The sequence below is a fragment of the Pundamilia nyererei genome, unplaced genomic scaffold, assembly GCF_000239375.1.
Source record: "Pundamilia nyererei isolate P.nyererei 1_Seehausen unplaced genomic scaffold, PunNye1.0 scaffold00067, whole genome shotgun sequence".
Classification (NCBI taxonomy): domain Eukaryota; kingdom Metazoa; phylum Chordata; class Actinopteri; order Cichliformes; family Cichlidae; genus Pundamilia; species Pundamilia nyererei.
The window spans coordinates 1,819,981-1,846,037 of NW_005187468.1; the positions used below are offsets into that span (position 1 = coordinate 1,819,981).

General features: G+C 38.2%; 1 protein-coding gene across 2 annotated transcripts in view; it reads right to left on the minus strand.

Annotated features, from left to right (window-relative positions):
- grik3 (glutamate ionotropic receptor kainate type subunit 3) overlaps positions 1-26,057 on the minus strand; it is a 92,356-nt gene that overhangs the window by 9,442 nt on the left and 56,857 nt on the right. For both annotated transcript variants that reach the window (XM_013911600.1, XM_005736111.1), the window contains 8 exons: positions 23,351-23,404; positions 20,655-20,825; positions 19,919-20,062; positions 15,633-15,740; positions 13,510-13,623; positions 10,734-10,937; positions 5,484-5,707; positions 823-941 (listed from right to left, as the gene is read on the minus strand). In XM_013911600.1, the coding sequence (XP_013767054.1) occupies positions 823-941; positions 5,484-5,707; positions 10,734-10,937; positions 13,510-13,623; positions 15,633-15,740; positions 19,919-20,062; positions 20,655-20,825; positions 23,351-23,404 (1,138 nt within the window). The remainder of the gene's footprint in view (positions 1-822; positions 942-5,483; positions 5,708-10,733; positions 10,938-13,509; positions 13,624-15,632; positions 15,741-19,918; positions 20,063-20,654; positions 20,826-23,350; positions 23,405-26,057) is intronic.

Sequence of the window (26,057 nt, forward strand, 5' to 3'; positions counted from 1 at the left end):
TGTTTGCTATCCTTACGGGCAAAGATCCACTGCCGAGTCTCACTAAGCCTCCTTGATTTGTCTTGTTACACTAAGGTTAAACATTTTTGTTACGTTGGTCTTTTTCTCCACAGTTGACTTCATTATGTTATTTCTGGGCCTTTATTTGCCTACCTATCCCTTTCAGGGACACCTAGCAATGGCCTAACAGCAAACACTTATTTATATCCCTCTGCTTTTACTTAATAATATTACATCGACAATACGCTTTTTGACCTGACACTAAAATATATGATGACTGAGTTCAAAATTATAAGGCATCAACAGTGACATAAGTTGGTGGGCTACTTGTTGGACAGTTATAATTGAAACATATGGATTCTCTACACCCGGCCACTCTTAGCGCAAGCCAAGCAGTGCTGAACACGTCACAGCAGCCAGTTCGAGCATAGCTGACAGCTGGCATTTGTCAAACATGTTCCTCAACTTACCCTTTGCGTCCTCAACATTCAAAAAGCTCTTGAGCAGGGCCAGTGACTGTGTAACGTGGAAATAAATGCAACGATGTTTTCCACCCTTACCCGCCAATCTCTGACAAGTGTCTGGCACATACTCTTCCCTTTTTAAACAGCAGGTAGGTGACAACAGCTTCCCTTTGTCATGTAAGACTGAGCTCGGCAGTTGTTCTTGACAGGTAAATGTCTTATGAAACAGTCACGGAATGGAAATCATGGAGCTTGTCAGTTAAAGAGGCAGAAAGTGGGAGGTGGTGGTGAAGAGAAAAGGAGGGTGGGGGTGACAGGATTGTTTCTGACAGGAAAGAGGATGTGTGCGCCGCCTTACCTTGTTGCATTAAGGAACCAACTCCAAACCAGAAGCTGTTGAGCAGGGTAAAGTTGTTCTCCACCACATCTGATCCAGGATTGCAAGGATGGGCGTCATACCATTCATATGGACTGAATCTGGGATTAAGAGAAGTTGGAAAGGAGTCAAAAACCTCTACCAGTCACAAGATCAAAGAACAATAGTATTATATCTTTTACATCATTCTTGAACAATGTTGAATAGCACTGCTATTTCAGAGTTTCATCTTTGGTTTAGAGTAAAAGAGATAATGATGCATTAGACAGCAACTCTACAAGCACTACTTAAAGCACGATTAATTGATTATTAGCAGCAAATTAAGCTGTAAATACGACCTTGGACTGATTATTAGCCTCTACAGTTGATCTGGTGAACATATAAGCAAACATCTGTCAAGCTAAGGATCAACACCAATAATCAATTAAGTAATTAATCTAGAATTTTGTCTCCATCATCTGCCTTAATTCTGGGTAGTAACTGTACAGCTAGTTTTAGGCCTTTTTTCACTAAGAGTAGCTCTCTGATAGTCTTTTAATAATACAAAGGAATAATGCAAGCAATAGATTTGTGGGCTTTAACACAAAAACAATGAGTTACAAAAACAAAGGGGAGTCACTATGGGGGACTCCGGAGTCAGTCGGTTATTTTGGCCACGAACATGGCCATAACGTCTGGGTGAAATATGTATAATATAGTTTATATGCAGTAGCTGGAATGGTTTTATAGGTGCAAAAGTTTTTTCAAACTATTATCAAATGTCACATCAAATATTTAAATACACTGGTCCTAGTTTTTTAAGCCTTACCTCTGGAAACCCCCTTGACTTATTCCAACATGCTTTGTAGTTAAAGGTGACGATTGAAGCATTAAAATACAATTTTTCAGAGGGTGTAAAATGTCATGTTTGAGAATGTGAGGAATAAGGACCCCTGTTAAAGTCACATGAAAGCATAAAGCATATGCAACTTTCCATATCTGTGACACCCACCCTCCACCCCATGCAACTTTACTGCACAGGAGGACAGAGGCTGGGAAAAAGTATTAATATTAACTATATTTTATTCTGGCATGCTCGTGGCAAGAATTGTGTCATCATTACCCCGACGTGTCTTATTTGCTAATGTGGCAGAATATGGCATTAGACATAATGAGTAACTAAAACAGTCCACTGACTCTCCTATACTGAATCTTTGGTTGCATATTTCTGTTCTGAAGGGATATGGCAGGAATAATCTAGAAAGATTGAATTAACTAGAATGTATATTATGAAAAGACTAATAGACTTCAATCTAATTACACAGCGCAGAAATATTTTCTAATATGTCAGCAATCTATTTTAATCTGAGGGCGAACTGAACCGATGGTTAATCATGAAATAGACAGAGGCTTTTCCAGGCGTCATTCATTAATTCTAGTCTTATTTAAGCATCCAGATATATGAACTGATGAACATTAAAAGACTGTATTTGCCCACTGTGATCTTGCCTAAGTGTTGTTTCCCATAGACTAAAATGACAACAGCCACATATACTCACCAGTGTTACTATCTTTAAGTGTTTCCATTAGCATTCGCGACTCATCTGCCCTTAATAACATTTGCAGACATCAAAGAGGCCTTGGGCAGCTGTTGTACAAATGTGGTGCTCTCTAACATTTTAATGAATTCCTTCAGTCTCATTTTGTTTTACTTTAATCTTAAATTGAAAGCCTTGGCCATGTAATATGTGATAGAGGCTTGGAAAATAGGAGAGATTTTTGCAGCCAAAATACACACGAACAGGACTTAAACAGGACACAAATAAGGAAAACCAGAATGCCTTTTTTCATTATTTCAGAGCATCTCCTACATAGGCAATGTGAGAGTACTGATTCAATCCTCCTGATTTCTCTGCTAATGTCTAAAAAGGTTGTGCTGTCAACCAGAGCCATAAGCATGTTTCAGACTTCATGCAGCAGCCTACATGCAGTAGAGTGATGCTGCGGAACAAGGTACTCTCCTGGGTAGGGACTGCAAATGACAGTTTTTTGGATTCATTCAATACATCATGTGTTGCTGATATATGTTATTAGATTTACTAGTTGTGATTTTAGTAAAAAGGGAAACTCTAATACAACATTTTTTTTTGTAAATTCTCCTGTGGCCATACTTCCACTTGATGTGGACTTTTTGATCATATTTTCTCGCTGTAGTTGGTAGGTAGCCAAGCAAAAGTGTACTGATGACACAGTGGCTGAAGTATTAGAGATTTTGGTCTCACTTTGTTATACGTGTACCTTCTTTAGCTAAATGCACATGTCCCAAATAACCATTAATTTTCCACCATTACAAATGCAGAAAGCGACTATAGGTTCTGCTTTCCACAGTGTTTGATAATGTGGCTATGAGGGAAAATAAACTTCATTTCTACACGACCAAGAATATAGTTAGACCAACTGCATACCCATAGAAATAATGACCTGGAGACAGCTTGGTAATTAAACGTAACAAAGCAAAAGCCTCATTTTTGCATTCACAAACATTAGCTTGCTAAATATATACTACTTCGGCACAGTTTTTAACTTTTTTGTCAATTTTTTTCTGTTGAAATGTTAGTGCTGCCAGTTATTAAATTACATCTATTTTCAGACTATAATAACAGCACTCCCTGTTGTCTGTGAATGATTTCAGTCTGGATCATTGGAGGACCAAATCAGCATCTGTGATTTATTCGATGTGGCGAGCAAAGCTTACCCAAAGACATGTCTTGCAATTAGCTCTAAATAAAGTTGATCTCATAGGAAGCACACAAATACCAAGACTAACTAGACAAGAAAAAAAAAAGGCAAAATGCGCTGATATTGCAAACTGATTTAATGTAGCACATTTAATCTAAATACACCTTTGTGGTTCTAAGGATTGTAACATTTTTTTAACAACAGTCTATATTTTTTATTTAATTCCCACAAAAGGACCAAGTTCTTAGTGAAAATCTAACAGTTTTAAAATCAACACATATATAGTGTTGATTCCAATCTTTGCCTGCAAACGCTGGATTTTGTGGTTTAGAGATTTGTTTTTAGGCAACAGAAGTAAATTGTATATTTGGGGGGGATATTTCTTTTTGAAAGTGAGACTGGCTCATGGAAAGGAACAGGTCACCCAGTGCAAAAATGTGTTTTCTTTAAAAACAACAGAGCTCCTCAGCACAGAGGAATAAACTATAAAAGGCTTTGGAAACACAGGTAATCATTCTTAGTAGGATCTGTGTTTTGTCAGGTTTTGTCTGTGTTTTGTCTTAGTGGATCTTTGAATGGATATCACTATTCAGATCCTTTGGATATCTCTGTATAATAAATCTAAACGGATCAAGAAGCCACGATATCTTTACATATTGAATATGTTGTGTAAAACCACACACTTGCTTAGTTGTGTGTGTTAAGCGTGTTAAACAGACAGTGAGAGTATAAATGCTCATCCACATCAACAAGTTACAGAGATTTTCAGATTTATTGGTGAGGCAATGTTTTTTCTTCGGATGTATTATCTTCAGGTTTTAAATGTGTGAGGCAAAAATATTCAGAAATCATCTCTAATTTTAATATATAGGCGATTTTTCCAGCACAGTGTTACAGCATAGTTTATATGCTATTTATCTGTGGATAAATAAGTGATCCTTCACATCATAAATATTGTATTTCATATATTTCTAATATGTTTGTTACATTTATTTGCCTAATATCGATGACAATACACTGACGCAAATCTCCAGCATTTGAAATGGCCTATTTGTGCTTGGAGTAGCCCCCTCTCTGTTTTCTGTCATCTGCTTTATGCTCAATTATGACGCACTTTTAGGGATGCGACTCAGCTATCTAGGCCAGCCTTCAAAAACTTGATGCAACAATTTAAGATGATTTTGCACTTATGTGAAGCCACTCCAGAATTTGTTTGGTCTCACAACAGCAAATGAGGATAGAGTGCAGCTGTTTGCTCTCAAGCCCCTGAACTCCTTTCAGTGCTCGCTTTTCTATAACTTCCTCAAGCACCACTTTGCATGAGAAGCAGCAGGAAATACAGACAATGACACTAAAAAGATATTCATCATATTCATGACCAAAAAAAAAAAAATTACAAGTGAGATACTTCTCACCCAATCAAACAGATAATCTCCCTCCATTAAAACTGTGACTGACTTGTACCAGCCTGGAAGTTCATTATTTATAATATATGTAAATGCTGGTGATCAACTATAAATAGCCTACTCTGATGCAATTTTACATCAGGTGTATATATTCTTTTCTTTTTGCATGGCTGAATATGACAATTATAGATATTTTTTCTTATTTTAGCTCGAGGCGAAATGAGTACTTTTTGAAGGGTTGGTTCAAGATGCTTTGCCAATTCCAAAGACAGCACACAGGAAACAAGAAATTGCCCTCTGAATAGGACTTTGCAACTCAACTGGAGGTTTTTGTATTCCTCCCCAACTGCTGCGCTGAAGAGAGCCCATGCAGACAAAACTGCCTTGATCACTACCCAGCAACTAACGCAGTATGATGAACTGGCTTGGGTACTCGAACCCCAGTCTGTGATGATAGAGTAAATTACTATGTCTACTGGAAGACCTCACAGAGAAATAGCATGTAACTTTTGCACTTACCTGGCAATGACAAAAAGGACACAGCTAACACCCAGGTAGGCCAGGAGGATGTAGACCCATATGTCGGGAGTCATGGGGTTCAGGAAGGAGAAGAAGCCATTGTTGGTAGTATTGGGTTTGCGATACAAAATGCTGATGCCCATGCTCATGAAAGGCTTGGAGAAGTCGATGAATTTTTCACGTACATAAGTGATGGTGAGAGGAGCGACTGCCAAGTCTGCTCTCTGTATTAGGGGAAAAAAACACAACATTTATATAGATATTTATTGACTATATCAAGTTATCAAGTTATATCAAAGTAGACACATTTTCCCAATAGATGAAATGGGGTCCCATTTATGAGGCTTTATAAAGTGTCACAAGAATGACATATGACACCATACAGCGTCATGCAGTGAACAAGGCTGAACATATCAGGATGAGGTGCATTCACCTATTATATGTGTATGACTACATATTCTGGATGTTACCATTTGTATTGACAGCCCCCACTGCTCCCCTGCACCATGGCTGGACAGGAGGTTAATGAAACCAGCTGCTTAGTTCACGCTCGAATACCTCTTTCCTCCAAGAAACGACACAGCTCACAAGGGGAGGCTTTCTTTACTTTCTACATAGTGAGCAGTGGGAGAGAACCAGAGTTTGCTCATACATCAGTTCACCGTACAGCTTTTAAAAAATAAAATTAGGTCTCGTGTTTGCTTTGGAACTTTATGCAAAACTTCAAGACCTAGTCCTATGTGAATTAAACCTGCTAAACCTAAGCAAACCTAATGAAATGAAAATTAGCCAAATGATTCACCCATTCGACTTCTCTGTTCTTGGAACTCATCTATTATATAGCATACTCTGTGGTATGTTTGCTGATAGTTGATACCGTAAAACAACTTTTATTCCAAGTTGTCCTCTAAGGATCCTGGGGCTGTTCTCAACATGAATTAAATTTTCTCTGTGTCCTAGGCAGCTCTTCTATCAGATTCGTATGATAACTACCACATCGCAGTAAAAAAAGGTTCGAATGACAACATTTTCCCTTTGCATGTGGCACTGCGGATTACATACTCCTGCAGTCCACGCCATGGTAGTTAAATGCACAGTGGCGTTTTCTGAAGAGACAGAAAAATGGGAAAACCAGCGCATCATGCTGTGTATCGGCTGTTTCTCTTAAACTATTCAAATTTGTAGATCACACACTGCTCCCTCTCTTCTCTACTGCCTTGAACCAACCTGCCACTCAACCGTAAAGTCAGCCAGCATGCGATTCCACAGATCCCTATGGAGGGCTAATATACATGCCGCCTGTCCTTGTTCTGCTTTGTGCTTACCAACACAAACTGGGCACAAGCAAGCTAACCTGATAGTGCCCTGCTATGTGCCACATGGCTTGGTGTTATCTTGGTTTGCAGATGGTGGGCGTCGTGGTGTTCTGTACCTAACAGCCTCGAGGATTCATAAAGTTACAACCATCATGATCTACATGTTTACAGCCCACTGAATGTACACAGAACGCAGAGTACATAACAGTCTTAGTCTGTAGCTATTTATTACCGGTATTTTGCAAATGAATAAATATAGCACACTAAAAGGTCATTAACTAGTAATAACTGAACAACCAACATTTTAATTCTTGATGAAACACTTGGATGTAGTTTTTAGTACCAAATATCTGCATTTTATACTGGGTTATAAGGGTTATAAGGATTTTTTTTTCTTAATTACGGATGCACTGATAATTGGTTGCAGCAAACGTCCTTGTTAGCTGCCACCAGCCTATCTGCAAACAAAATGATGTTTTCTGATGGCAGTGGCTGATGTTTATCTCTTGTGTCACATCAATTTCACGCTCACTGTATTTTTAAAGATAGTGCGTAAAGCTGAATGGGTTTTAAAAAAAGTTGATTTATGTTCATCAGGAAGTTTTCTTTGTTTCCCGTGCATGGAAAAAGTGAGAAAAATAAATAGATCTATGTCTGCTTCTGGTCAAACTGTTTGTTTGGGGGTTTTTTTCAAACGTGACTATCAATATGGGCTCTGAATTTCACAGCTGGTGCATCTCTGCCTTTTATGAAATATTTAGAGCTGATAGAAGTGCATACTGTGTGTTGCTTCAGTAGAGTGGGTTCTAATTGCAGAAACCCCCTCCTCTGAACTATGCAATGGTTACTGAAGATAACAGGCGGCAATTTCTGATATAGGAATGCTGAGGGAAGATAACACATATGGTATGCCTAGCCACTTTTACATGCATTTAAAAAACCGCTGGTGGAAAATAAATGCACAGTGAAATACATACAAAGCACATGAGCATAGATGTACCTCTTATACTATACAATGTAGTCTCGAAATATACAAAGGGTTAATTATGAGGCAGGGATGGTGTAATCAAGAAACTGTCACTTTGCATCAGCTGAAGGTTCAGAGTGTCGTGGCGTGTAACTGTGATTTACTCAAGGGTGCCTTGGCAGGCGGGACATGTTTTTGCTGTTGTGGCAGCTGAACTTTTGTCCTTGCAGCTATGGGTCTGTCACTGTCACCACCATATCACGCTGCTGTCTCACATAAAAAATAAATAAATAAATACAAAACTAAAGATAAAAATAACTAGCAATCAAAATGACACCTGTCCATCTAGCATATGCTGATCATAAGATTTTTGAGGCCTTGGAAAATGTGCTATTTAACTGAAAATAGGGTAACTACTTCTTGTGCAATAAATCTAATCAACTGTGTAGCAATGTAGACAAAGAGGAAGTGGGCTGACTATAATCTTCCAGTGTATCTGTCGAAGCAAAGATTAATTGCCATGACAGAAACAAATGATGTGTTAAGGACGCCTTTAACATTTGCATCACAGCATGATTAAAGTGATCATCTATTGTGACTAAATCAAGTTTAACAAGGCCTGTTGCATCATTTAGCACCTTCTAAACAATGCCCTTTGGCACTGCAGTGAGCTTTGTGACTGCACAGAGGAAAATAAAGCGCTACATGTTACACAATGCTAAATCGTTGCACTTGGCAACACTGCAGTTTCTCATTCAAGTCTCCAATTCTGTGGCGAGTAAATCATAACTGACTTTCATTTTCATACTAAAAAATATATACGGGTTGTATTCTATTTCTGCCACATGTAGCTATCAGTGTGAAAATCTCTGTAAGCTACAGGGATGAATGAATTTAACACTAAAACTTGCATTTTGTTCACTTAAACAGACAATTGTGCAATTATGCAATGCAGTGATGATTTGAGGGTACAGTGGGCAAGCTGATAGCAATAAAAGTACAAGTCTTGTGCTTCAGGACTATTTTTATCACTCAAAACCAACTATTTTCCCTGCTTTCTACCTAAGACCCTATCTCGCTAAGCCGCAATAAACTGTTATACAGCTTATCTATCTGTATCACAAGAGGGGAAGCAATGGGGGGCTAACATAAAGTAATTATAAATACACAGAGAAAAGATAAAAAATGTCAGCTACCTTCTGTATCTCATTGTTAAGAGAGAAACAGAAGAGGTGAAAACATTCTTTGTTGTTATCTGTTTTATAGAAATATCCTCCTTCCAATGCATGTATAGAAAAACAGAAACTTTCTGCACAGCATGTCTCAGTTTGACCCAAAGCAAAGAAAAAATACAGCTGCAGTATAGTTTGAAGAAATCTGTATCCTTACAGTTCTCCCATATCATCTCAGGGTCAGATCTCTTGAGCTTACCTTAACGTTTACGTTTCAGGTCTGCTGAATTACGATCAGCTTATCCATACCAGTGGAGTAAGGAAAGCACTAGACCACAAAATAGAACTGACTAAAAATCCACAAAAAAATCGTCTTGCATCCTTGGCCATGTGATAAGAAGCAGTAAAAGCAATAACCAGCAGTATAGATTCCAATCTCCTCTTCTGCTGCTATTTACAAAAGCAATAGATATAAAAAGGTTAAAATAGACCGTATGTGTGCATCATAAAAGCATTTAAATCTATTCCTTTTTCCAATCTCTGTTACTTAAGAATTTCTCACTTTCTGTAGCTATAGACTAAATGGTGTTACATTGCTGTTTATGTGTGTTCAACAGCTTATGTTCATATTTAAGCTGAGTGCAAAGGTCGTAATCACCAGATGCCACAGTTTTGCACTGTTTTTTTTTATTTTTGTTTTTTTTTTTATTTGGCTGGAAGCAGATGAACAGACTCTGTGGCCACCTGTGAGTCCTCTCTTTGAAACCAAAGAATGCACCAATAACGTATGTGTTGTTTAATGATGGAGTCATGCATCTCCTTTTCGTGCCAGCTGTCTCTCCCTTTGGTAATCTATTTGTTCCTCTAAAGGTTATTGTTATCAACACGGATCTAGCAAAAAGCTTGGACGGAGAAATAAAGTGCTGCAGTGGGAGCCCACCTTTTCCAACCCTTTCAGCACCAAGCCATTGACTCCTGCCATACGATTCCCTGCACTAAATGCCACTTAAGCTATTACAAGTTTTCAGCTGAGTACAGCGCTGACCCGATGGGGCTGAGGACAAAGAGAGAGCACTGACAGGGACACTTATGAAATGCCAGCAGAGAATTGCCACCATCGCTTCGATGCGAAGCAGTTTCATGGCCACTGAGGCTTTGAGTTTGACATAGACAGCTACGATTGGTCGCTATCCCTCAGAAAGATGATTGCCATTGTGTTCCCCTGAATCTATGCAGCGTTACGTGCTCATCCTAGATCTGTGGTTTATCCAGCTGAACAAAATGGCCTGTCTTACTAAATGACATCAACACACTTGTAACTTTTAGGCAACCTTGACATAATTGTGCCATAAATGTAACTGACAGCTTTGTAGGCTCCTTGTGACTTGTACTCAATCATAACTATATCACTGTCCACATGGAGGACATAACCTGTAATTCAGCTCAATGGCATGCTTTTGTAAGTGCGCATGATGATGCGAAAGACTGTTTGGAGCATATAAATCAAAGTTTAAATCATTACACTTTGATAATAAAATGATTTCTTGTTAAAAACTCCCTACAAATAAAAAATAGTCTGGTTCATAACCACTATAAAATTACAAATTTGATTGTTTTTGCTTCTATTAAACAAATACCTCATTTTGTCTTAAGCTTTGGAGGTTCTGGTAGGCGTATCTTTTTTTTTTATTGCTTTGTTTTGTCTTTTAAAGATTACAGCTATATATCTATTATGCACATATGAGCATATAATGCTTCTGGTCAAAAAAAGACGTCAACAAGGAGTAAAACTTACATGTTCTATAAGTTCCCTAATCATGCCGTTCCACAGGCCCTTGTCATCCTGGGAGCCATATTTCCCATCAGGCACCAGACGGATCTCATACGTGAAGCCCAGGATGTTGGCCAGCTCTTTTAGCAAGTCGATGCAGAATCCTTCGAAACGGTCGTTCCCAACCAGCGCCTTGTCAGATTTCTTAAGCATGACATATGGCTCCTCCTGCTCAGACCAAAAAGATCAAATGAAAAGCAATGGTGAGGTCAGCTTTTTCAATTTGTTTCAGCACATGAACCTAATTGAAGCAAAGTGATCTGAGCTGACGAGTCGCTGTTGCATTTAACAGGCAGTGACAGCAGATTCAAGTACACAGTGTGGATATAGGCAGTGGTAAAATATGAAAGAAGGCTGAGGTTGTTCCTACATTGAAGTATTAAAGAAACGGGACCCGAGCTAAAACAAGATGGTAATGTAAAGTAAAAAATTTATATTGCAGGTATTTATATCAGCATCTAGTGATTGTTATAGTGATGGCAATGCACACAGAAGGAATATTTATATTACCAATGAGCTTAGTTAGTGTTCAAATAGCTAAACCTACTGTCTCCCACTCACTGACCTATATAGCTGGTGCACCGTTTATTTTATGGTCAGGTAGCTGACACTCTTTACTGGCCTGTAATATCCTGCCCGGATGCTCATAATTTAAGCTGTATAAAAGCTTGATTAGGAACAGAATGCAGCAGTGTAATGGAACATAGCCACTGTGTTGCCTTCATCAGTTGTCACCAACCTCCAAGGGAGAGCAACTGAGCTGATGCCTGCAGTGACAATGACTAACGCAGAACCGCTCATAAATGATTTCCTTTATTTAGTGCCTGTTACCATTTCTCTGCCAGATAGACGAGCATATCTCACTGTGCATTTCAAAACATGTTGGTGTGTTTATGCAAAAGCTGTAATACAATTTACTGCCTCCAATAGCAAGATGTATAATTTACAAACTGAGCTCAGACGCAGGGTAATTGATTCTCTATCGAAGGTGACCCCTTTCTTTATATTTTTTCCCTCAGCTGTAGCTGGTAGAGCACTAAAGAAAATGATGTAGTCAAGAAGGGGGAGGGAAAAAAAAGTCACAGTACTCTTTTAGTCCCCCAGAAAGTTATTTTAGGAGAAAATGAGCGGTGGGAAACATTAAAAAAAAAAAAGTTTACACTTATAATTCTGTTCAGTTGTCTGTAAAAGAAGGTGTAAAGCAACCCGAGTATCAAGCAGGCAATAATTTATTTTACGCATCCTAGTTAAACTTACATGCCCGTAAAAGTGTTCAGTAAATGCTCAAGATCTTTGTTTGTCTACAAAATATGAAGCTACTTGGACATTACAATCGGGATGGCCTTTTAAATAAATAATAAGTTATGAATACTTGATGACAATGCATTCCGAGAGCAAGTGCTTAGCAGCAAACTTTGCTCAAGTTGTCCAATTAACTTGATCAAAAAGCTTGCATGTTAAGGGAGAAAGTCATTACCATCTGTTTCTAGCCTTCCAATTCTTGCTATTCCCCAAGGTTTTAACTCAAAGCAAAGTGTTTATACCAGTTCTATGCTCACAATCACAGCATGGGCGTGCATAAGAGACAGGGAAGGAAGGTGGGCCTGCGCAGAGACATTACAGGCAATGGAGTGCAAACAATTAATGTAAGGGGAAAAACACATTAAGTGCCTTAATCTCTTCTACGAAGTTATCACTATAAAGCTGTCAGACGTCTTCTCCATGCTTCACTGGAATCAGTTTGATGCAATGCCATTACACTAAGACGTGAGATTGATATTAAAGCTGGAGCTCTCTTCGGCAATTTGAAAATAGTCAGTTTTATGATCTTAAACAAATGATATCCAAAGAAAAAGCAAATTAAGGAAAATGTTGGAAAATGTTAGAAATACTCTTTAAGAAGAAAATGAAGTGCAGATAAAAAATCCAAAATCTACACCACTCTCACAGAAATGAGTCTGTAACTACTAGTGCTAGTATATTTTAGTATAGCACTAAAATCCTTGTTTCATGTCTCCTGTATAAGACAGTATTAACATAGATGCCACCTGATAGGCATTAATTATATCCCACCTTGACCTCACTTCTCATAATTATAGCTTTGTAGTCCAATATAGGCTTAATAACAGTGTTTATCATTGTAGCTTGTGTAGCTGTCCCAAAGGGGTGTACAGGCGAACATCTGGGCAAGCACCTTCCTGATAGCTATACAAAGACCCCAACAGCCAGTGACAGTGTTAAGTACATACCACTGGGAATCTACAATACTGTACAAATGAAGGTAATGTGGATCTGGCGGAGGGCTTGCCAAGTTCTTTCTATCTGAGCATGTAATTATTGCATTCTCAGGAATAGTTTATTGTAGCACTGACTCTTTTGTTTCCTTTTTTTTCTTTGCCCCAGGGCTTCTCAAAACTGACAGGTCTGTGTTGTGTAGTTGCTTTTGCTATAAAAAAAAATATCTACTATCATATCTATGATTTGTGTCAGTATTTGTGTTATTTTTAGAATTGTCAGTACAACATATTACTGTATCTAGCAGCCACTTCTCTTCCTTATAGTGCAGTATATTCAGTATAAAGCACGCCTAAAGAATTCTAGTCTGCAGTGAACCAAACAGAATGAAAAGAAGTAAATATATGGCAAGGCTTGGATTGCAATGTGTTATCTATAAGATGGACAACTGGGAAGGTATGAAGGGTATGGCATATTTTACGCCAGGCTAACACAGGTGACCTACCAGGATGGTGGTGATGACAAGGGAGCGGTTAGCCAGAGAATCCGTGATGTTCATCCCTTTTCGCTTCGGCACTTCTGTGATGTTAAGACCTCCAGACGCACTCCACTTCCCCACCTGTGCAAAAGGAAAAGTGTGTAGCTAAGTGTTCTTTTTCTGTTGATCAGCAATGACCTTAGCAGACTCTGCCGGCAACCATCTCCCACATTAGTGCCAGGCTGAACACATCTCTGGCAGCATTAGATGATTGGCTGAGTCACCTTTTATCAGCAGGCCAGTGTATTTTGGGGAGTAGGGGGTTAGTTAAGCATTAAGCATTATGGGTAAATCAAAGAAACTGGAACAATGAACTGCAATGCGATAAGTCAGATAAATCAAATCACATCAAAACATTTTTATATAAATGTAGAATCTATGTAATATGAACATGTGTACAGAAACGACTGTGTATTAAACCAATAGAAATATTGAATATTTCAAATATTACAACAAGCTCACAGTAAATTTAAATGAAGATGGAGAATGGGGATTCCATTAGGACTGCATTGTGAAAGTAATTTTGCTGTACAGCCTCATATAAGCCAAGAGATTTGAACAAATAAAAGGAGTTATACATGCATGAAGCCCTGAAGCAAAAAAACTCTGCATATTGTAGAGACACTCTCTGGAACATATCATTAGCACAAATAGTCCTGTGGCTGTCGGTAACAATCTCTGTTTGCAAATCGAGCTCTTCACCAAACCCTCCTCCCATTCTTCCCTCTTTCTCTATTACTAGAGACAGCGCTTTTAATATTCACTGGGATTTGTGCTTGAGGTGGATCCATTTAAAAACTTGCTCCCCACCCCCACCCCAGAAAAAAAGCATGAAAAATGTTTGTTAATGTCCTCCCTGCCTAATCCAGATAAAGGCATATGCTCTAATTTGAAAAGCACATTAGTTACAGCTTGTCACACAACCAAACAGGACTCCAGGAGAGAGATTTAAAAATATCTGAATGCTTTCCGCTTTGCAAAATTCTTTCTAATTGTACCCAATTACAATTAGCTCAATTCATTAAACATGATTAGCAAAAGACTGGATTCAAAAGTTATTTACTCATGCATCCACACGGAGAGCATTACATTTATTTCACCCTCCTGAGCATGCCAGTGTTGAGTGAAAGTGGCAGTCTGAGAACCTGTTCATAATTCCAGCGTGAGCTCAAACTTAGGCTAATATTCAATTACAATGGATTAGTTGAGAAAAAAGTCCACATCTTAATAGGCTCAAACAGTCAAAGCCGATTCCACGGATATACAAGGGGAAAAAAAAAATTCCAGCAATCTGCAGCACGCTGCCGGATCAACCCTAGCATGCATTAGAGTGGGATTTGTCAGATGCACAATGAGAATGCACTAATATGGCATCAAATACTTTTAGGAGATGACTGCGCTTCAACTTAATTGACCACATGCAGGACAAGATGCCAATAAAAGAGGGAAGAAGAATCATTTCAAAGCTGCAGTATTACAAGCTTCATTCTGGAACAGAGGAGTTACAAGCTGAAAAGCCCCTGCTATTATATATTCTTGAGCCTTTAGGGAGTACTTGAAGAAGTCATAATGGGACTTATCCCTATTTGATGTATTCATAATGTATGAAAGCCTTTTAGTAGAGAATAGCTGTTGTAATCCAGAGGCCTTCCAGTATAATAAAATAAGTTCTACAGTAGGAACCTTTTAGTCCCCCACACCCCCTTTTTGTGTGAAACATGTTTATACAGCTCATTAACACCAAACAGCATTTTGGGCATCACCTCAAATTATCATTAAGAGAGGCAGCAATTAACACCCTAATGTGTACCCTAATCCAATTTGCTTTATGATCCACTAACTTATGCTTATGTTGAAACAGCCAATTTGCTTCCTTGTTAGGAGGTAAATGATATTGCCAAGTGTGTGTGTATTCAACATTAAAAAAATCAGAAATATGCATTTTTTTTTTTTTTTTTATATTTTTTTTTTTAATGAGCAATTTTATATATTCTTTTGATGAAAATTCTACATTTTATATACTCCTTGCCGTGAAACATTGCTGTATGTTTCACCTCATCTAACAAGGATTTACATTAAACAATAGTTACCTTTTCAAGTCCATCCTCCTTTAGACTGATGATGTCCAGGTCAAAGTCTGTACGTAGACCAGTTGTTTTGTTGAAGGACAGTCGACCCGTCAAACCATCCCAGTGGGACTGAAAGACAAAATATCTACATATTTTACCCAGCATGAGCTCAAACTACCCATGTTTCCAGAATTTAGTGCTACTGCATACCTACTTTCTGACACCTATATACAGTACACATCTACCCATATACCTGTATATAATATTTTGATTGTACCGCTCCTACATGTTTCAAAAACTAGAAGGTGCAAGGTACATCAACAACAGTAAGAAACAACAAACCGGAGAAAGATGTTTAAGTCCTATCAACAGAACACACTACAACATACTTTGACGTTCACGGAAAGCAAATTCACACCCACGCAGACATGAACCAAAAGTACAAACACAAATCACACAGGCTGCATTTTCTTTTTTAATTACATTTTACATTTCACTGCCTCCAACGCATTTTCCCTTCAGACTATGGAGTTAATTAACAACCGTCTCCCTTTGCTTGATTCCCCATGAGGGGAAAAACATACAACTGCCCCCTATTATGATTCCCTGATACCTGCCACCTCCACAGACGTGTGCACAGGCAAATACATGCAGGCCCGTACTAAATACACGAACATACCTCAGACCATTGCAGCAATCATAAAAAACTCAGGAAGTAACTCTACTCATTTTATTTTTGTCTCTTTTAGTTTTATGGTTGCGATTGCACCCCAGTGTGTACACCACAGCATTGTAAGGTTTTTTTAAAGGGTCTTTGTACATGGTAATGAATCTTTACATATCATAAACACTTTTCTGATGTTTAAAATCTAAACTGTGACAACACTACAGGCTATAGCTGTCCAACCACCATGTAGCTTGCCAGAACATGAGAATATTGAGGCTTCAAGGAAAAATTTGTGGCACTCTGCTTTTCCAAACACTGTCATACCTCATTCCCACTGGCCTATTGCCATATAGGTGGGTGGCATGTTCAAGCAGCTCTAATTCAGAGAGTGACATAAATGCGTCAGCCATATCCCATCGAAAGGGCGAAGTCGACCTTCAGAATATGTCACACTCCTGTCTTGAAGTAAGCGTAAATTAGGCCTGAGTTTAAGCTTTCATAACCTAAGACTTACGATGTTTGCATAAGAACAATCATGTAATAATATTGAATTTACTTTAATCCTTTCAAGATGGCTAACACTGGCATTTTTTTAAACTAAATACTGCAGACACACACAGACACCAGTAAGATATAGGGTGTGCAGACTTTGCAGGCAAAGAGAATTGTGTCTATTACTGCATCTCAAACAGCAGCGGGACTTTATAGCTCCTGTTCCAGTTGGCAACGTGTAGCCAAAAACTAACAAAATATATATCACATTTCAGTGCATAGTATATGTAGTAAATTCCTAGTGTTGTTAAATGATTAAAAACAGCAACATTGTGAGTAAAAGGTAATAATACAGTACTGTTAATCAATAAAAAACTTTTAATTAATTAATTAAAAAACTTTAATTAAAACTAATTAGCTTTAATTAAAACTGCTTAATATACAGTTACACCGTTTTATGTATGTTTCACCCATCAATTTACCCATCTTCACCCGTCTTCCTTTGTTCTATGAATCAAATGATCCAATTTCTAATTACAGAGTCGTCTAAAATGAAATGAACTGAACTCGGATATCTGTGAAAATAAAATACTGCAAATACAGTCTTAGTGTGCTTTATAATTTCAGGTCTCTTCAAGTGTACTGCTGGGAAGTCCAAGACACATAAGCACATGCACTGCTATCCCTGCCACTAAGAAAAAGGCATCTCCAGGCAACTCAAAAATCATACCACCTTATATTTTCACTTGAAACAAAAAAAGTGTTTCCTGTTCAGCAAAGTCAGATGATGATTTGGCTATAACACTGTATTTGAATGCTTACTGGGAGTCTACTACCATTTATAGAAAGACCAGACCAGAATTTGTTCTTTCAAGTATGCCATCTGTTGGTGAAGCAAAGTCTTGGAGGAGCTACAAGTCGTGGCCATTTAAAACCTCCCACACACCCCCACTTTCTTTCTGAAAGCAATGCATTAGGGCAAAGAAAGGTTATACTTATTTTCCTTTGGAGCCCCAATTCCACTTGTGCTTATCACTGAACAAGGCTGCAAGCCAGATGATGTTTTCTCTGCACTTAATTTTCCTGGTAATCTAGACTAGAAAGGGAGTGGCAACTGATACCGTACTCTGTATTTGGGGTTGTCCTGCCCAACAAATGGACCACACAAGGATCTATAGACACGTCTACTCTTCCCTCTCTTTGCAGCTTGGTTGCAGATACAGATCAGTGGACATACATTAATGAGAGAGACTGTTTACTCGTTGCTCCCTTGCTGCTATTATTAAAGGCAAAGTGGAGTAAGTGAAACAGCATGACACAGGGAACATGTTTTTTTTGTTTTTTGGGGGGGAACACGCGAAGGTGACCATCCACAATGACAGCTCTATTGTGATTTTGTCCTACCTATTTTCAGCGTTGGGTTTAACAAATTTCAAAGAAACATAATGTACGTCCTCATTTTATGTCACTGTGTAGGACTGTAACTTGAGGATTATATCATTAACTGGCAGTTATGTTCATTTCAAGTCAGTATACAAAGTAATATGACTGTAATATAACGAGTAGTGTATTGAATTACTTTCTCTGAGGAGTAATTAAGTAGCATACTGCATTTTTTTAGGAAAAGTAATTACGTAACAGTAGGGCTGTGCGATATGACCAAAATCTCATATCCCGATATAAGAATTCTATTGTCCCATAACGTTATAAATCACACAGATGTAACATTTTCTGTAAATTCTGCGAATCTCAGGCAGCTCGTCTTGTGGGAAGTGTTTCCAGCTGCGCGTCATGTAGCTGGAGTCCAGTGTTTTAACAGATGCATGAAACGATACATTTTTAGACATAAGTTGTAACGGCCGCCGTTTTCTTTGTGAGTATTCATTACACGGCGTGCTGCGGGGAAAAACCTGTTCTAACGTTTGAGTCTAAGGTTTATTTTTTAGCACCTGGCGGCTCTTTTTTAATTCTCATCCGTAAATAATCTGCTCTTTCACGTGATTCAGTTTATTTTGAAAAGTCTCAACAGGATCTTGAGCTTTATTGTGAAAGGTTTATGTGGAACATAAACAAGCGGACACGCGATGCTGTTACCATCGTTGTTGCTAACCACAACGCATAAAACAGGCGCTTGTCCGTCTGTAGTGTGGTTATATTAAATATAAGAGAAAGAGAGAACTTTAAGAAATTAATATAGCTACTACAGTGACCATCAACACGATGAAAAAATATTGCCGTAAACAGTTTATTTTGAAACCACGAAACAAACGATAGCGTAAAATGAAACGATCGACGTTTTTATATCGTCATCTGATATATATCGTTATATCGAACTATTGAACAGCCCTACGTAACAGAATACTTTTCTTGTATAAAAGAGTGAATGGGTATCAGGTCAGTTATTATAATGTACATAGAAAATTTCCTCTCCGTTATCATAGTGGTGTTTGAGATTCCTACAAGAAAAGTGACCAAAGCTGACCACAGGACTAGTCACAAACTGGTCACAAATATTGACCATATATCAAACACCACCAACACATCCATTTTGCCAAATAACCAAAAAAGGCTTCCCACAGTTGTAGAATCTTCTTTAGAAAGTAAAGCCTGTGTACAGTCATTCAAATTTGCTTTAACTGGAGTTATTTTCTTAAGTGAGAAAAATGTAACTTGACATTTTCAACTCTTCCCCACCACACACGACCACACCCGTGAAAAACACAGATACAAATGATTCTGTTGTTTGTACAAATGAAGATACAAATAGTAGCATCTCTGCACACCCTTAATCTCTCACTTTGCACAGACTCGTCTTTGAATTCTGAGGCACTGTCAGGGCCTCATGTTAGATGAAATAAGAGACGATTACACAAGTTGTGTTTTCAAAAGGTTACAGTACATGCTTTCTGGAAAATAGGTTATGAATACAGGGAATTTATAAAGCTGACAACAATGCTGCTTTGATGTGTCTATCAAGTCTTGGTTCACTTTGTATGTGGATAAGATTGATTTTGCTGGGTAAATATCCAAGTCCCACACGACTACATGGCTCTCACTCTGCTCACCGTAGTCCTTTTCACCACTCAGTCACTATGTTTCTATATAAACAACACTTATATCAAATATCAACAGGCCAATGCCCCATCACCTCTTTGATGAAACTCATGAAGCGGCCTCCAAATCTCCAGGGTTTGTGGCGGTGGCACTGCAGTGAGTTTACGGTCATCTGAGGAGCGTGCTGGTATGAGACGGAAACAATGTGGACTGCATCATAGGTCAGAGCTGCATCTGTCTGGAATAAGGGGTGAACATTGTTTCAGCTAAACACTCTACAAAGACATAAACAGTTGAGTCACCATTAGTCTTACTACTAATTATTATTATTTTCACATCAATTATACACTAATTAATAATTCAACCTTCAACCTTGATTTGCTTGCCTTATTTATACTACTGATGAGAACAGTAAAAAATAAACATGGTCTCCGTTTCCTTTATGTGTGTGTGTGGCTGGTGCACTCACGCTGTAAGCATCCTGCTCCACTCTACCCCAAAAGAGCTTTATTAAGATTACATCTCTATTGTTTTCCTAAAAATATACTATGTATCAAGGTACAACGTCCCAATAACTAAAATGAACAAGAGTGATGAATACATCTCAAAGGATAATTGGTTCTTATTATATACACATAATTTTGGATAGCCATGTGTAAGATGAACTTCTTTGTCTTTTTTTCAGTCATTGCTGAAGCCTAGCAGTAAAGCACAAGATCAAAATAAAGAGCTTACTGCAGAGATAATTCCTGAGGTAAAGAGTAATTTCGTACCAAACCACACAAGATTAAAGATTTTTAAGACTGACTTCAAAAGTATATACCACATACCGTCATGATGCCCTCCAGCAGGCCTGAATCGGGTTTAGGTGGTTTCTGCTTTTCCATTGACCATTTCTCTGCAATGGAAGCAACTTGAGGGTTTTCCACATTGAGGATGCGGAAACCAGTCATGTTGACGCCACAGAAGCGATAGGGCTCAAGGTCGATGGCCATCAGGTCCTTTTGAGGGACAGAAGTAATGAAGAGTGGATTCTTAATTAGTACCACTGAGCGTCTTTAAGTATTTATTCAATCCCACACATAAAGATAATGTCACAGCAGCCGATTAAAGCGATAACTTTATTAAGGTGAAATAAAGTAGGATTTAAGTATGGCATGGAAAGTGGTATTTGTATCATAAGGCAAACCTCAAAAGACCTAAATAGCTTTTGTTGCTGGATAATCCTTTTAAAGCCAGCCATTTAACTGTTTTTGTTTGTTTGTTTTGTTGCTTTAGTTCCTACAAAATGATGAACCAAGTGCACAAGCTAAAAGCTCAGGATGTATTTTGCTTTTTTATGTGAATAGATCTCTATAGGTACTTTTGTAATTTGGCAAGACTCTAATTATTGCTTGTGGCTCAGAAAGAATTAAAGAACAAGGAAAGGAAAAAAAATGAATATTAATAATTCAACACTTGCATTCCCTTGGTACCTTATAAGCAAAAAGCAATTCAATTTGAGCCACTGCAATTTCTGGGGAAGCCATTGTAGCTGAAGTGTGAAGTCACATGTTGACACATGTCGTGTCAGAATGGGCCAGGGGGCTTGGAAAAGACATTTGGATGAACATAGATATTTCATTAGCACCCTGTGGGGTTAGTGCTGGGAGAACAAGAGCGTGTAAGACACTTACTAAAGAACGGTCGTTGCTCTGAATCACTGAAATATTTCTCATCTTTTTCCCCCCTTCCCACTAGAAAGCAGTACAGCAATAAAGTACAGCAGATCAGGTTTAAGGTTTTTTAGCTTTGAATCTATGTATCCAAAAATACTGGGATAGAAAATTTAGTATAATACGTCTTTATTTTTAACAATGACAACAAACGCTGAGATTTTATTGTTGCCCTCATTTTGATTTTGCTACAAGCACACAATGCAATGATTTACACATCACTGCATTTTTGGAAAAGGGGTTGCTTTAGCCCCTTTGCAATGCCAGAAAAGCAATCTGTTACAAGTCTGAATTTTGCACTGCTGCCTTCCACGCACACATATGCTATGCAAACTTTGTGTAACCGTACAATTATCTCTTTACCAGAAAACCCCAATGTATATCTATATACACACAGAAGTGTTGTACAGGTACCAAACATAACAAAGTTCTTGTCTTTAGGTTCTCAGAGATAGCTATGGCAATGCGGGAGCTATGACAGACTCATTTCAAAGGACAAGGAAGTTATTACCCGATACCACTCTGCTGTTACCTTTTCATGCTCTAATAAGTCGGCATTTCCCTCACCTCAGAAGATAAAACACAGACATCAGTGAATTCCATCGAGAGAAAATTGTATTGCCATGTACACCATGCAAGTATTCATCATTTTGGATCAAATCAAGCCGCAAGGTATAATCTTCTTAATGGGGTGTCTGTCAATATGACAGTATATTGCAGCTTTAGATAGATATCGCACTCTGATTCTATAAAGATATAGTGCCTTTATGTGAAAAATATTGTTGATGAAAAAAATCATATCAAATAAAAGTTTTTCAGTTAATCCTCAAGTAAATATCTTGCTAGAGAACAAGCCAGGAAACTGCTGCACTTACACACACAGACTAGTGCACCGGCGATGAAAAGACATTTTGCATTCCCTATTAAACCAACCAGTTTGCTATACAAACATGGCACATAGCAGAACAATGTCATTGACACGCTATTGAGCATGAAAGATGACACACATCACGCCTGGACCGCTATGTCATATTGCATTATCACAACAGACTGGTCAAGTCCGGAGAGACGGAGTGCACAAGGGAGGCAGAAACAAAGACAATAACAGGGAATGAAAGGAACAACACCGAACACGCTGGTATTCATTCTCATTCAGTCACCAGATAGTCAGGGTTGCAGTAGGGAGCAGCAATGGTACCCTGCTGGGTCTGCTAGTATTAGTCAGATGAGATCATTTCATCAGAGCGGGAGCTAAAAATACTCATGATGGGAGGGAAACGGTTACATACTCAAAAGCTGTTAAACATATCTAAATGATCAACCTAAATTCTTTCAGTCAGTCATTCATTGTTTCTTCGTGCAGCGATTTCTTTTGTTTCTTGAGTGCCTGAATATAAATGATATAGACTATCACCTGGCTGCTTGACTGCATAAACTGCAAGTACATAAGAGGATATATATGTGTGTGTGTTTAATATATACAATGATTGTACCAACTTGAAAGTCACATTCAGCTTTAAATCTCAATCTGCTGGGTTTGGTTTGTTTTTTTTTTGTTTGTCTTTTTTTGTTTTCCTTTTTTTCCTCCCCATGCTGCTACCTCAAAGACTTCTGTTGACTTTACTATAAAGCGAAGTGTTTACTACAGCAAACAGAAGACTCCATTATGCCTTCGGCTTGTCAAACAAAATTGATGTTATGGACTGGATCCAAACTCCATTGGCAATTAGCCACTATTCATCAAAAACTCAAGTGGTGGGAAGATGAGAACAAACGAGACTCTATTTGCATTAACAAGCATGGTACATTACCAGAGTGGTGAAGATATAGTGGTAATACTCTGTCATCATCCCCATGGTCTGGGCCTGAAAGGATATGAAGACAGAAGATGGGAAAGAAAGGTGTGAATGAGTAGAGACGGGACAGAGAAGACTGTAATTGTGTCGTGTCAGGGCATTTTAGAATCAACGGCATTGTCAGAGTAAACAATGCTAAAGGAATGCAGGAAAAGACAGAGGTTTTAACGAGCATGTTGACCAACATGCTGTTCATTTTGCGGGTGAGATTCTGCTGCCGTTTGCTGGGATTTCTGCACCATATGTGGTCCACAGAATTACAGAATGGCTTGATGCTTTTCTATGCATTTAAATGGTTTGGAATGCCTCGAGGCATGTGACGTTATCCCAGCAGACAAGAGAGCTTTCAATCAAAAGAGCTCGGTAATCTTTGCCTCATATCTGAACACTCCATCATTGCCACTTGTTTCACTCCATCTACATTCAAAGGCACTACATTCCCATGGTGGCTGTGTTTTCCATTTAATTGTACCATCTGTTGTTTAAAAAAAAAACAAAAAAACAGCCAAGGTTATGTAAATAAGACGTTATGCTCATGTGGTAGCAAATTTATTTCTGCATCTATAGACAGCTAAACACATGACATTGAAATTTTATTTTATTTTTTATAGTATAAGAAGGAGTTTTCATTAATAACTGTAATTTTCCCGATGCTGCGTAACTCTGTCAGCCTTCTATTTTACTCTTTATTTTGGTAATCTTCTATTATATATGCCTGCCCAGTCTGACGAGTGTGACGACAGGACAACCTGTAAATCTGAGAATGCTGCAAGAAGTGTTTTGTTATGACAAAAGAAATGATTCCAATAAAGCATGTCAGAGTGTAAAGCTTAGGAAAATTCAGTCGCATCATCCAGATTGCAATGATGAATAGCCTGATGGAAGTCTCATTACAAATGAATTCAGTGCTTTTCATTTTTACTCATTATCTTAGTCTGGAGCAACCTTTTTGTAAATGTATAAATGGACCAGTCTGCCTTAATAGTAGCTGATAAATACAGTGAATGCTGCCAGCTAATCAAAGCACAGATGGTATCCATTCAAAATTTTGCATTTCAAGTCTTAAGTGACAATCACACCGCATTCTATTTAAAAATTGTTCCATGCATTACAAATAAAGAAGATTTACCAAACTGACAGTATGCACAGCTGACTTTATCGAAGGTAAAATGGTTAGCCAGTCAGTCAACATATGAAAGAGGGGAAAAAAAGATCAGCTGATCATTTTAGTAATTTCTCAAGTAAAAATGTCTTAAATTATATCTCATCAGTGTTTTCTTTGTTCTCTTTGATGTGACAAGCAATTTGAATATATCGAGACACTTACGATGAGCAATTATTCGCTATTTTCTGATATTTTAAAGGCCCAACTATTAATTAAAGAAAAAATATCAGACATGTAATTGATACTGAACATAATGCTTGGATGAATACCTGGGATTGACAGTTAATATGATGCACTTGTGTCTAATGCACTTTTCGTAAAGTAAATTCTCACAAAAAATGTATTGTAGAATGTATCACAGCAAAGTACAATAACGTTTTATATGTAAGGTCACAGTACTATACAGTACAGCACACACTTTGACAGATGCACGTTTAAGGAGCTTTTTTAATTGATCCATGGCACATAAAAGGCAGTCAGCAATGAATGTAGTTTGCCCTTATTTCTATGTAAAAGCTCTGGCCGGCTCAGTCATGGAAGACAACTGTCTGGAGCTTTTTTGCCTTATAGCATTCTCACCACTTCTCTCAAGAGGACACTGGTTTCTTAGCGCGAGATGTGCAGACTGGCCAAGAGCGAATATATGTCACCTTAGATCTCAATAACTGGGGTGGACTGAGTTATTCAAATAACTTTTGAGGAGATGATGCATTTGGCAAAATGTTAACAGAAGCTGACAGCAAACTGAATGAGGGGTGGGGGTGGAGGGATCCACCAGCCTGTTCCTGACATCCAAAGAGCATCAGACCACCTACATATTCTCTGCTCCATGCATCATAGTGACAGCTCTTTGTTGACTGACAATCATTAGAATCAAAACACACTATATACAGTTTTGATAATAAAACTTCTCAGATCGCATTTTTTTTGTCTGAGTAGTTAAAAGTTTAGCAAACAGAATAAGAATGTGGATGTGGATTTTGTTCTTTTTTCCTTGTGGAATTCACAGTGTCGTATTAGTTTGCAAATATTTAATGGGCAAAACCAAAATTCGGAGACACTGACAGTCTCCGCTCATGATTACAAGAAAATAATTCCAAATGTCCTCCAAATGAAACGAATATCCAAGTTTTCTCAATTTCACCTATTTTCTACCAATTTTACGCTGGTGCAGGCCGAGTCAGTTCTGCCTTGGTGCCTATTGAGAACCAGCTCACCTTCAACAGATTTCAGAAGTGAACATTATGTACCTTCATATATCTGAAGTTGGGGTAATTTTTGTAGGAAGGAAATTATTGCAGACAGAATTTGTGGGCTTCATTCGCTGATGAAATTCCTGTAGTCTCTCTCATATCAGCGGTTCCAAATTTTGGACGAGCACTCTAGCAGTGCTGTGTCCATTTTGTGCTTCCCTTTTGGAACCAGCACCAGCGATCTGGGCACAAGAATCACACTGATGTAAAAAAGAAATAATGTAATTGCGGAAATCCCCATACT